The following is a 12,685-nucleotide window of genomic DNA, read 5'->3' on the forward strand; positions in this document are numbered from 1 at the left end:
TGGGATTTTAGTAATGGGAAACGCTTTGTATCTGTAGTCTGATAAGAACTCAAAGTAACGGAAATCCGATGCTCCATATTTGTCCATCCTTTGTAATTAATTAAGGAAATAAAAAAAATTCCTAGCTTCAAAATTTCATGCTTCCACCTAACACAAATAATGCACACTTTTGAATATCCTAAATACTGCTCTCTTTGTAAACAAATATAAAAGTGTTTAAATCAGTACGCTCTTATATCTTTGAATATTATGATACTTAAAGGAAACCAAAACAAAAACATTTCATAGCTCAGTTGGTTAGAGCACCCGTTTAGCGGGAGGTCTTGATTTTTCAACTCTTAATAAAAGCATATTCCTTTGAGAAAAGTATATTTTTAGTCCCTCAACTTTTGATAGAGTCTAGATTTGGTCCTTTAACTGTGAAACTGGACAAGTTGCACCTATAATTCTTCAAACCGGTCAAGTTTCGTCCCTTAATCTGAAAGAAGCGGTATCCATGCCGGGTCAACATGGTTTTGACCAGTCATTGTTCACTGGGCAGTATCTCTCTCTCTCTTCTTTGTCCCTCTCATGGCATTTTGACGAGCACTTGCAGCGAGCCTGCATTTCCATCACCTCGTTGGCTGCACTTGCACCCCCTGCCATCGGAGCCCAGCCACAGCGCCTCCGTGGCAACCGGCGGCTCTGCATGCAGGGCGCTTGCATCATTCAGGGGAGCAACCAACCAACGACACGGTGTCTAGTAGGACGACAGATGGTGGTTGCGTGCGGATAGACCGTGGCGGGGCGCAGCTCACGCGGCTGCGCGAAGCATGGAGGCTACAGAAGCGTGTGAAGTATGGTCGGCATGGCATAAGCGAGCGTGGCAAGGTCATCGGCGAGATGTGCCGGTGCTCATCGACTGGCCCCGATCGCACGTTGCTCTGGACGATGCGTCTAGCTGATCGATTCGCCCACCCTCTTGGACATGCACGTACATGACCTTTATCGTTTCGATCCGTTCTGGCAACAACAGACGAGTAGCACACATACTCTACGCATGTCATGAGTTATGCATGCGCACAAAAACTTGCCGTCCATGTTCATGTTGAAGGGAGTGACTATTGAGCCGTGCGCAAGCTCCATGGCGCTTCGTCATTGTCCATTCCCGCGGCCTGGCCAGAGTGGCGCGTGGTGCGCTCAGCCAGAACTATCGATGTGGCTACCGGTGCACGTGTGTGGGATCCGGCAGGACCAGCAGCATCCGCACCGCAGGGGACAAGCCCCAGTCAGCCCGAGATGAGCTTGACCGTTGTGGGGACCATGGCACCACGGTGACTCGCTCGCCCCGGCGAGTCGCGTGAATTAGGCAGTGACGACCCGCGCCTCGCTCGCTTCTTCTGCACACACACCGTGAAGGTGGCGAGGACAGGTGCCATGGCGGCGGAGGGACGCGTCGTGGGCGTGGAGATGGGTATGTCGCTGCTGCCTGTTAGCATGGAGGTGTTCCGGAGGACCATGCCGCCACAGGCACCTCGCGCTACTGCAGAAGAGCTCCACTCCGGCCCTGCCAGTATGCCGGTTGCTCGTGGCGCTCTGTGCAGCTCCTACCCTGCATTTACGCCTTCGTGTTGTCTCCGGTGCCGGTGGCGCCGCAGGCGGACGCCAATTGCTCGACCAAATGTTGGGAGAGATAGGATGAGAGAGGGGGAAAGATTACCACATGGGCGTTGACCGGTTAAAACCATGCTGAGTTAGCAAAAAAAGCTGCTTTTGCTGAGTCAAGGGACGAAACTTGGGCGGTTTGAAGAGTTCTTTTTTGAATGTTGATAGTTCCAAATTCATTGACCAGAAGAAAGAAGATTGGTCCAGTTAACGAGGAAAACCAGACAAAAAACCATACAAACGACGCCTTTCGGCAGACACCACACACACAACACACACATCCTCACGGCTCACGAGCCACGGGTCCCACTGACTGGATTCACCTCCAGGACGATGCTCCCAAGAGAGAACGCGACGCTGAATAGCGCCGCCATCATCCGATCTAAACTAGATCAAGAGTTTCCCCCGGAGCATGTCGGAAAAGGCAAGGTGAGAGCAGCTACATCGATGCCTCCAACGAAGGAGCAACGCTTGAGAGCGCCGCCATCGACGACTCCGGCCGCAACCAGAGTACGACTTTTGCCGGCAGTCTCACCTACATAGTCCGAACCTAGAATTCGATCAACCTACATACCGAACCACTATCCCTGCCTCCACAGCCAACCGCACCTCCCCGGCGGGCACGACGTGCTTCCAACCTTGCATCCGCAATACCCACTGAACGGAGGATGCAACCCCTAGCGGCGCCATTCGTCTCCCATCGAAAGAATGCAACCAAGCACAATGCCATTCGTCTCCCCGAGGATGCAACGCCCGCCGGCCATTCGTCTCCCGACGACGAAGGATGCAACGCCCGCAGCGGGGCCATCCTCTCCCTCCAGTCACCAAACCACTACGTTGTCGACGTCTTAACCAGCGAATCATTATCTGAGACCGAGGAATGCCAAACCGATGAGTTTGATCCTCCGTCAGAGGTTTGAGTACTTCACAACTTGTCGTTGTCATCAAGAGATTGAACATGCCAAGCAAAGTTTTCGGCTGGTTTAACACAGAAATTATTCAGGTGCGCGCGTTGATAGAAGGCCAGTTCATGTCCATGAGGGGACATGCTGAGAGATGCGGCCTGCCGATACCTCCGAACCGGATCATAGCAACCGGTGGCGCATCGTCGAACCAGGCCATTCTCAAGACGATGGCGTCCGTTTTTGGCTGTCCGGTTTATACTGTTCAGAGACTAGGTATGTGCGAGAGATCTTTTTTTTCTTTTCGAAAAGGAGGTATACCCCCGGTCTCTGCATCTCTTGATGCACACAGCCATTTATTAAAAAGTATCTCAAAGGTTTCAAACGGAGGTCTCAAAAATAAACAAAGGTCGTACTAAGCCAAGAAAAGCCACAAGCGGCCAAAAATGAAAATCACAACCGGCGCCAGAAAGACTAGGAGACTAAACGTCAATCCTATTATTGGACCGCCATCCAAACCGGTTATAAGTATCCCGTGCAACCATCTCCCATCGGTTGCACCCAATATCCATATGCTCCCTGTGGTCCGCACGACTGAGTAATGACCACGTACGGATCCAAGTAGACGCTCTGAAGATGACCTGCAAAAAGTTGGTAATGGTTTGTCTGTTAAATGTAACGTCATTGCGAGAATTTCATAGAGACCAAAGTAATGCACATGCTCTCACTCGGATATGTGCCGCGGACTTTGGCTCCACTCCAGTCAACCAGTTATCAAACAAATGTGATATCGTGCGAGGTGGAGTGATGTTGAATGTAACATGGATAGTTCTCCAAAGCAGTTTAGCAAGTGGACATTTGATAAATAGATGTTCTATTGTTTCATCCTGATCACAAAAGCAACATCTTTTACTTCCTTCCCACTTACACTTAACTAAGTTATCTTTAGTAAGAATGACACTCTTATGCACAAACCACATAAAAACTTTTATCTTCAAGGGCACCTTAACTTTCCAAATATGAACCGTCCTCGGGATGGTCCCGGTATTGATCAAATCCATGTACATGGATTTAACAGAGAAGATCCCTGAGCTGGAAAGCTTCCACTGCAAAGTGTCTGGTACATCCGAAAGATTAACCTCCATTAACCTGCGCACAAGATGTATCCATCTAGTCCAACAGTCGCCAATAACAGACCGTCTAAACTGTATGTTAAGCGGGATAGTACCCAGCACTGTAGCAACGGAAACCTCTTTCCATTGCGCAATGCTGTAAAGGGAAGGATACTGTAAGGCCAGCGGCGAATTTCCTAACCAAGTATCCTCCCAAAATCGAGTATCCCGTCCATTCCCGATGATAAATTTAATCCTGTTAAAGAATGCCACTTTCGTCCTCATAATCCCTTTTCAGAATGGTGAGTCAGTCGCTTTTGCCATAACCTGGGCTAGTGTTTTGGCATAGAGATATTTGTTACGCAATAACTGAGCCCAAACTCCGTCACTTTCTGTGCATATTGCTTAGTAAGCACCTATTTTTCACCTCTAAGTTTTCAATTCCCAATCCTCCCTGGTCCTTTGGTCTACAAATTACATCCCACTTTGCCAAACGATACTTATTTTTGTTCTCATCAATTTTCCAGAAGAATCTAGGTCGATAAAAGTTCAATCTTTTCCGTACCGCAACCGGGACTTCAAAGAAAGAGAGGAGAAACATGGGCATACTTGTGAGTACAGAATTAATAATGTAGGTGCATCTAGTGCCACCCCTAGTTGATTTTGGAGTATTGACGACAAACCTAGTTGAGGGACTAATGCGTTTGTGAGAATTGCAGGATAACACAGGTAGAAGTCCTTCATTGATTCGGTTTTCCTACCAGAGATGACCCCTAAAAATGTATGAAGACATTCGAAGTCAAAGGTGGTATATGAAGATATTCACATTGAAGACTATGACAAGAGAAGACACCACATGAAGCCTATGGAGCTCGAAGACTTAGATCTTTCGTAGTTCTCTTTCTTTTGTGTTGAGTCATAGGAACCACCGTACTGTTAAGTGGGGTCCAAGAGAACCAGTCAGAATGACTGAAGTGATGCTTAAACAAAACCTATGTCTTCGAGTGAAGACTTTGAGAGCGAATCTTGTCCAGAGTCGGGCAAGTCAGCTTTGCTTGGAGCCCAAGTAAAGTTGCCGTGTGAGTTTGAAATCTGACCGTTGGAACACGTGTCAGTTCCTTAGTGACCTAGGGTCATTTCGGACAAATTAGGTCAGGTTGCCAAGTGGCTATAAATAGCCCACCCCTACAACCATAAACGGTTGGCTGCTCAGATTTAGAGTACGGCTTTTGTCGTTTGAGAGCAACCCACCTCGAAGCCTTTGGGAGAGAATTCCTTGCGAGGATAAAGCCCTAACCATCCAGACCCAAAGAGAATTATGCATCACTTAAGTCTTCTTGTCTGTGTGATCTGAAGACTTATTACACTTGAGGACTGTGCATCCTCCAGCCGGTTAGGCGTCGCGTTCTGAGCATCCAAGAGACATTGTGGATTGCCGGTGAACGAAGTCTGTGAAGGTTTAGGAGTCTACCTTGAAGACTTACCAGAGTGATTGGGCGAGGTCTGTGTGACCTTAGCTCAAGGGGAATATGGTGAGGACTGGGTGTCCTGAGCTGCGTGTTCAGGACTGGGTGTCCGGGACTATGTGTCCTAAGGTTTAAATACCTAGCCGCCCTAACCAGACGTACAGTTGTCACATCAACTGGAACCGGTCCAACAAATCATTGTCTTCAGCGAGTCACTGGTTTCATCTTCCCTTCCCTTTATTTATTGTTACTCCTTGTGAAGTCATTGTATGTTTGCACTATCTTTTGTCTTCACTGAGTGACTGCGTGTTCTGTGTGGCTTCACAATATCTTCCTACCCGATCCTTACTACATTGCTGCTATTAGTCATTGTGCTTTTACTCTATTGAATACTTAACTATGGCTTGCCTAGTGTAGTCTACCTTCCGCTGCAGGGTAATAGGTTCACTTCTATCGTTTGTCTTCATAACTTTCACGTTTTGAAGACTTTCATAAAAATCGCCTATTCACCCCCCTCTAGTCGATATAACACACTTTCAATTGGTATCAGAGCAAGGTGCTCCCTTGTTCTGTGTGATTCGGTTTAACCACCTAGAGTTTTAGCTATGTTGACTGCAGGGATAATTAAAGTCTCCGCTGTGTGCCCCGTCTTCGATGGAACTGAATATCCCTACTGGAGGAATAAGATGCGCATGCATCTTGAAGCCATTGACGTCGACCTATGGTATGTCGTCAAGAACGGTGTTCCCAAGGCTGGAGAAGGTGTCACTGCTGCTGATGTCAAGAAGTTTGTTCAACTGGACTCTACTGCCAAGAATATCATCTGTGGTCATCTGACCAAAGGACAGTATGGCTGTGTGAGTGCTTTGGAAACATCTAAGCTGGTCTGGGACTGGCTCTCCAAGGTCAATGAAGGCGTCTCAACCCAGAGAGATCAGAGAATCAGTGTCCTTCGCAACCTCTTCAACCGCTTCAAGCAAAATGACAATGAGAATGTCCAGCTCACATTTGACCGATTCACTGACATCACAAATGAGCTTCAAGCCCTCGGCGCTACTGAGATCACCAAGCATGAAGTCGTCAAGACACTACTGAGATCACTTGACAGTTCATTTGACACCCTAGCCCTGATGATTCAAGAACGTCCTAATTTCAAGACACTCGAGCCGTCTGACATACTTGAGAGGCTCAACACACATGAGTTTCAGCTTTCTGAGAAAAGAGATATCTACGGTCCAAACTATGGGCGAACTCGTGCCTTGAAGGCAAAAGCTGTCTCCTCATCTGAAGAAGAATCTGACAACAGTTCTGATGATCCTGAAGATATTGGAAGGGAACTTGCTATGCTTGTCAAGAAGTTCCAAAAATTCACCAAGAAGAAAGGCTTCAGAAAGTCTTCCCGATCAAGCTCAAGGAATGATGAAGCTTCTGCTCATTTACAAGAAGAAAACATGTCACAAGTGCAAGAAACCTGGCCACTTCATCTCTGAGTGTCCATAGTGGGACAATAAGAACAAAAAAAAAAGAGCAAGGAATACGACTCTGACGACAAGAAGAAGAAGAAATACTCAAAGTCTTCTTTCAAGTCTTCCTCGAAGTCTTCATCACACAAGAAGAGCTCATCTGGCAAGGCACGTGCGTTTGTTGGCAAGGAAATGGATTCAGAGGAGGAGTCTACTTCTGAGGAGGCGGAGGTGGAGTCTGAGGAGTCCGATTCAGGCGTCACAAGTCTGGCTACAACATACGTTGCCAAGTCCATCTTCAACACTGAAGACAATGACTTCATCACCGACACCGATGCACATGACAAGGACTACTCCGCTTCTACCTACTGCTTCATGGCACGTGGTGCCAAGGTAAACACACGCACTACTCACTATCAAACATCTAGTGACGATGACTCTGATTGTGGTTCAAAACCCAGCTACAAAACACTTGCTAAAATTGCAACTGAACAAGAGAAAGCTATGGAACATATTCAAAAATTGTTAGACAGAAGCGATGATCTGTTAGGTGCTGAAATGACTCGATCTGAATCCTTAATTGAAGACATAAAAAATCTTCACGTTAAGTATGAGGAACTTGAAAGTCGTCATGAAACTCTCTCAACAACTCATGAAAAGCTTTCCTATGATTATCTTCAAAGGAAGCAAGATCTTGAGAAATTGAGAGCGGCTCATGAAGATCTTCAAAAAGAAAACGAGTCACTTCGCGCCAAACAGATCAGTTCCGCTCAGGAAGGATTTGAACCACCATGTCTTAAATGCATTGAGCGTGATAATGCTACTTCTGTTGCTGAATGTTCTACTGCTACTACTGTTGCAATATCTTCAACTGTTGATGTGGTAACTAACCCCTCTGCTAAGGATACCACTGCTATTGCTGATGAGAATGCTAGGTTGAAGACATTTCTTGAAACAGGGATGTACAAAAGTCTTAAAGGGCATCAGACACTATGTGATGTCCTCAAAAAGCAGATTCTGAACCGAAACCCGAGGAAAGAGGGTGTTGGGTTCATAAGGAAAATGAATGCTGATGGCTCTTACTGGAAACCTGAGCAGTACCCCAAAACCACGTGGGTTGCTGCAAAGGAACCTTCAGCAGATCCATCCAATCTATCTGGCTTCACTTGTGCTAACACCATTATCATTGATGAATCCCTTGATGCAAACTATAAACTGTTTAGGAATCAGAATGGTGAAGTGTTTGCCAGGTACATTGGTACTAACTGCAGGAATGGACCGCCTATGAAGAAGATCTGGGTTCCGAAAAGGTGTCTGGAGAATCTTCCTGTGAATGTCATCATGACACCTCACGTGAAGAAGACAAACCTCAGACCAAAGGCTTCATACGGTCCAAAGGCTTCATACAGACAGAGGACTCACCTGAGTCGCACTAACGCAAATGTTTTGTAGGGAAACCATACTCAAGCATATGAATATGAGGGCGGTTCATCAAACCGCCATGTTCATAAGACCAAGAACTATTCTGCTTATTCTTATGAGTACTATTGTCTGCCTGCAAGACTGTTTGCTAGGGCTCCAAAGCCAAAGTTCTCAGATGCTGCACTTAGACTTATTGCTTCTAAGCCACCCTTGAAGATGTGGGTGGCTAAGAAAGCTTAACTCTCTTTTGCAGGGAAGGGTCTCCAGCAGAAAACCAAAATCGTCTGACGCTATTGCTGGGGACCTTAAACATCTTGTAGGGCGCAAGATCAAATGCCCGAATGGTCTTACTATGTACTTCGTTCCTGAATCACTTGCTACTCTCCCTATTAGTCCTAATCTGGATCTAAGCTTTCATAACCCACTGGTTCGTCAAATTTTTTTGCTTCACAATGCTCTTGGTGAAGCCTATCCCCCTAACTGCACTGTAGGGTACGACACCAGCGTCTTCAGAATGAATTATTGAAAGTGGGTGTACAAATCACATGACTGGCAAAAGAAGCCTTCTTATGGACTCAACCTTACGTCCATCCGACAAGAGCCACATCACATTTGCTGACACTGGTAAAAATAAGGTATTGGGTCTAGGTAGAGTTGCAATCTCAAGGGATCAACACATGGATAAAGTCATGCTTGTTGAATCCCTTGGCTTCAACTTAATGTCTGTCTCAATGCTTTGCGATTTAAACATGATCGTAATATTTGGAAAATATCGTTGCCTTGTTCTAATGGAATCTGACAAGTCTCTAGTATTTGAAGGGTATCGAAAAGATGATTTGTACGTGGTAGATTTCTCAGCAGGACCACAACTTGCCGTATGTCTTCTAGCAAAAGCTTCAGAATGCTAGCTCTGGCATCGGATGCTTGGGCATGCTGGCATGAGGAACCTCCACACCCTGGCAAAGAAGAAGCATGTCATAGGCATCGAGGGCGTCAAGTTCAAGAAAGATCACTTATGCGGTGCCTGTGAGGCAGGAAAGATGACGAGGGCCAAACATCCCTCAAAGACAATCATGACCACTACTCGACCCTTCAAACTGCTTCACATGGATCTTTTCGGTCCCACTCATTACTCAACTCTTACTACTACTACTTGTCTCTATGGCTTTGTCATTGTTGATGATTATTCTAGATATACTTGGGTGCACATAATCCTTTACAGGACTGAAGTGCAGGATGTCTTCAGACGCTTCGCCAATCGAGCAATTAACAACTATGGCGCCAAGATAAAGCATATCAGAAGTGACAATGGCACTGAATTCAAGAACACTGGCCTGGATACATATCTTGATACCTTGGGCATCACACATGAATTCTTAGCCCCGTACACGCCATAGCAGAATGGGGTCGTCGAACGCAAGAATAGAACACTCATTGAGATGGCCAGAACGATGCTAGATGAATACAAGACTCCAAGAAAATTCTGGCCTGAAGCCATTGATACTGCATGCCATACAATCAATCGTGTTTATCTTCACAAGCTTCTGAACAAGACATCTTATGAGCTCCTTACTGGCAAGAAGCCAAATGTCAGTTACTTCAGAGTATTTGGCGCCAGGTGCTGGATCAAGGACCCACATCACACCTTAAAGTTTGCACCAAAAGCACATGAGGGTTTTATGCTTGGATATGGAAAGGACTCGCACTCCTACAGAGTCTTCAATCTCTTTCATTACAAAGTGGTTGAAACAGTGGATGTGCGGTTCGATGAGACCAACAGTTCACAAAGAGAGCAACTGCCAAATGTGCTAGATGAAGTTCCATCCAGTGAATCAATCAAGCTAATGGGAACTGGAGAAATTATACCTTCTGAAGCTCATCCTGAAGAAGAACTTATCATCTCAGCACCTGATCAACATGAAGACAATGCTCAGCCTGAAGACATTCCTTCTAACAACGACAATGATCAGCAAGAGCAAAATCTTCGCCCTGTACATCCTCGCGTTGCCAATGAAGTGCAGATTGAAAGAATAGTTGATAGCATCAATGCACCCAGTCCACTCACTCGTTCAAGGGCAACTCAGCTGGCAAATTTCTGTGGGCACTTCGCATTCGTCTCAATAACAGAACCCAAGAAAGTTGAAGAAGCCTTCATGGAACCTGAATGGATTCAAGCTATGCAAGAAGAGCTTCAACAGTTTGAGCTGAATAATGTATGGGAACTGGTTAAGCGTCCTGATCCACGGAAGCACAATATAATAGCACCAAATGGATATACCGCAACAAGCAAGATGAGCATGGTCAAGTTGTCAGAAACAAAGCTCGTCTCGTTGCTCAAGGATATACTCAAGTGGAAGGCATTGACTTCGATGAAACATTTGCTCCTGTGGCTAGACTTGAAGCCATACGCATACTGCTGGCCTATGCAAATCATCATAACATACTTCTATATCAAATGGATGTGAAGAGTGCTTTTCTCAATGGCAAGATTGAAGAAGAAGTGTATGTTGCACAACCGCCTGGCTTTGAAGATCCAAAACATCCTGACATGGTATACAAGCTCAACAAGGCACTGTATGGACTCAAACAAGCCCCTCGGGCCTGGTATGACACACTCAAATACTTCCTGAAGAGCAAAGGCTTCATACCTGGTTCTCTCGACCCCACTCTCTTCACGAAGACATATGATGGTGAACTATTTGTGTGCCAAATATATGTGGATGACATTATCTTCGGCTGCACCAATCAGAAGTACAGTGAAGAGTTTGGATATATGATGCAAGAGCAATATCAAATGCCTATGATGGGAGAGCTGAAGTTCTTTCTCGGTCTTCAAATACGACAGCAACGCAATGGCATCTTCATATCTCAAGAAAAGTATCTCAAAGATTGCCTGAAGAAGTTCGGTATGCAAGACTGCAAAGGCTTCACGACGCCAATGCTAGCCAAGCATCATCTGGGTCCTGACGACAATGGTAAAGAGTTTGATCAAAAGGTATACCGCTCCATGATTGGTTCTTTACTTTATCTATGTGCATCTAGGCCAGATATTATGCTTAGTGTTTGCATGTGTGCTCGATTTCAAGCGGCACCAAAGGAGTCGCATCACTTAGCTGTGAAGCGAATTCTTCGATATTTGACTCACACCCCAATTCTAGGATTATGGTATCCAAAGGGCTCAGAGTTTGATCTGGTTGGATTCTCGGATGCTGATTATGCTGGTGACAAAGTTGATCGCAAGTCTACATCAGGCACATGTCACTTTCTGGGACGATCACTTGTATGTTAGTCTTCAAAGAAGCAGAACTGTGTATCTCTCTCCATTGCTGAATCTGAATACATTGCTGCTGGATCTTGCTGCGCTCAGCTTCTGTGGATGAAGCAAACACTCAAGGACTATGGCATTCATCTGAAGCAAGTGCCACTCTACTGCGACAACAAAAGTGCCATCAAGATTGCCAACAACCCAGTTCAGCAGTCGAAGACAAAGCACATTGAAATTCATCATCACTTTCTTAGAGATCATGTTGTGAAGGAAGATATTGATATCATACACGTCAACACTGAAGAGCAATTGGCAGATATCTTCACCAAGCCCTTGGATGAGAAGAGATTTTGCAAGTTACGGTGTGAGCTAAATATCCTGGAATCCTGAAATGTCCTGTGATCAGGCACACATCCTAACCCTTATGCATATTGATGACTTAGATGTGCAACACACGAAGTAAAGTATATCTTCAATCAATAAAGACATACATTCTAAGTGTGAATACATTAATGTGGAATTTGGCTTCGGAGCGCCACGATAATTGTGTGCCGTGTCTGGGTCTAATACTTCCTATACGGTGGGTAACGCCACCACCACATGTTCTGTTTGAAGTGTTTCACTCATGGTGTTACATTTGCTATGTCTTCACATTTGGTTTGGCTTCAATCTCAACATATCTTCATGATTATCTTCACTATGTTGATTATATAGATATATATATACTAGTGTTCTGTCCTCTACAACATTCACTTATAGCTATGTCTTCTTGTTGAATCTTTTGAACTAAGTGAATGTGATCGGACCCTAACCTCTCTATGCTTTCTATCTCAAATTCTATCTCTCCAAATCATATACATTCTATTGAAACTGTCGAATGTCTTCTCCGCGTCCTTGTCAGCAGAAGATACAGAGACAACCATTAAGTCCGTTTTCAATGCTCATTCCTCCACATGAAACCCGAAGAAGTAGGAACGACCACCCGACAATCCAGGCGTGCGTGGGACGTGGAACAAACCCCAAAATTCCGCATAATGGCCACGTGTTCCTCAGATGCGAATCGCCAGGGGCACCTGTGTAATAATGCAGTGCCGCCCCTGTACCTATAAATACACACTTCACATCGGTCATTATCTCTTCTTTCACTCTCGCACGAACCCTAGCGCCACCGCTAGCCCTCGACGACACCGGCGACGAAGCGCTTTGCTGCCGCAACCTCTCTGACGCCGTCTTCACGCCGACCGCGGACATCGTCCTCTCCGCCGTCGCCATAGGTGTCCTCCGTCGCCAAGTTAGGGCATGGAAGATCGAACTGCTCGGCCTCATCTTCCACTCCGTCTAGCAGTTCTTAGTGTGGTAAATAAAACTTCCTTTTTACGGCATCGTTGATCCTATGGCTTTGTCACTTTCC

General features: G+C 45.8%; 1 protein-coding gene across 4 annotated transcripts in view; it reads left to right on the forward strand.

Moving 5' to 3' along the window:
• Nucleotides 1-4,438, forward strand: part of LOC119355646 — a 7,593-nt gene extending 3,155 nt beyond the window's left edge. The window contains exons 1-4 of one of the 4 annotated variants that reach the window (XM_037622484.1): nucleotides 7-2,558; nucleotides 2,648-2,822; nucleotides 4,186-4,289; nucleotides 4,378-4,438. In XM_037622484.1, the coding sequence (XP_037478381.1) occupies nucleotides 2,313-2,558; nucleotides 2,648-2,822; nucleotides 4,186-4,289; nucleotides 4,378-4,428 (576 nt within the window). In that variant the 5' untranslated portion in view covers nucleotides 7-2,312 and the 3' untranslated portion in view covers nucleotides 4,429-4,438. Of the gene's footprint in view, nucleotides 1-6; nucleotides 2,559-2,647; nucleotides 2,823-4,185; nucleotides 4,290-4,377 lie in introns of those variants that run through there. The other 3 variants (XR_005171629.1, XM_037622483.1, XM_037622485.1) reach the window with 3 other exon arrangements.
• Nucleotides 4,439-12,685: the final 8,247 nt, after the last annotated feature.

Source organism: Triticum dicoccoides, chromosome 2A (genome assembly GCF_002162155.2).
Source record: "Triticum dicoccoides isolate Atlit2015 ecotype Zavitan chromosome 2A, WEW_v2.0, whole genome shotgun sequence".
Classification (NCBI taxonomy): domain Eukaryota; kingdom Viridiplantae; phylum Streptophyta; class Magnoliopsida; order Poales; family Poaceae; genus Triticum; species Triticum dicoccoides.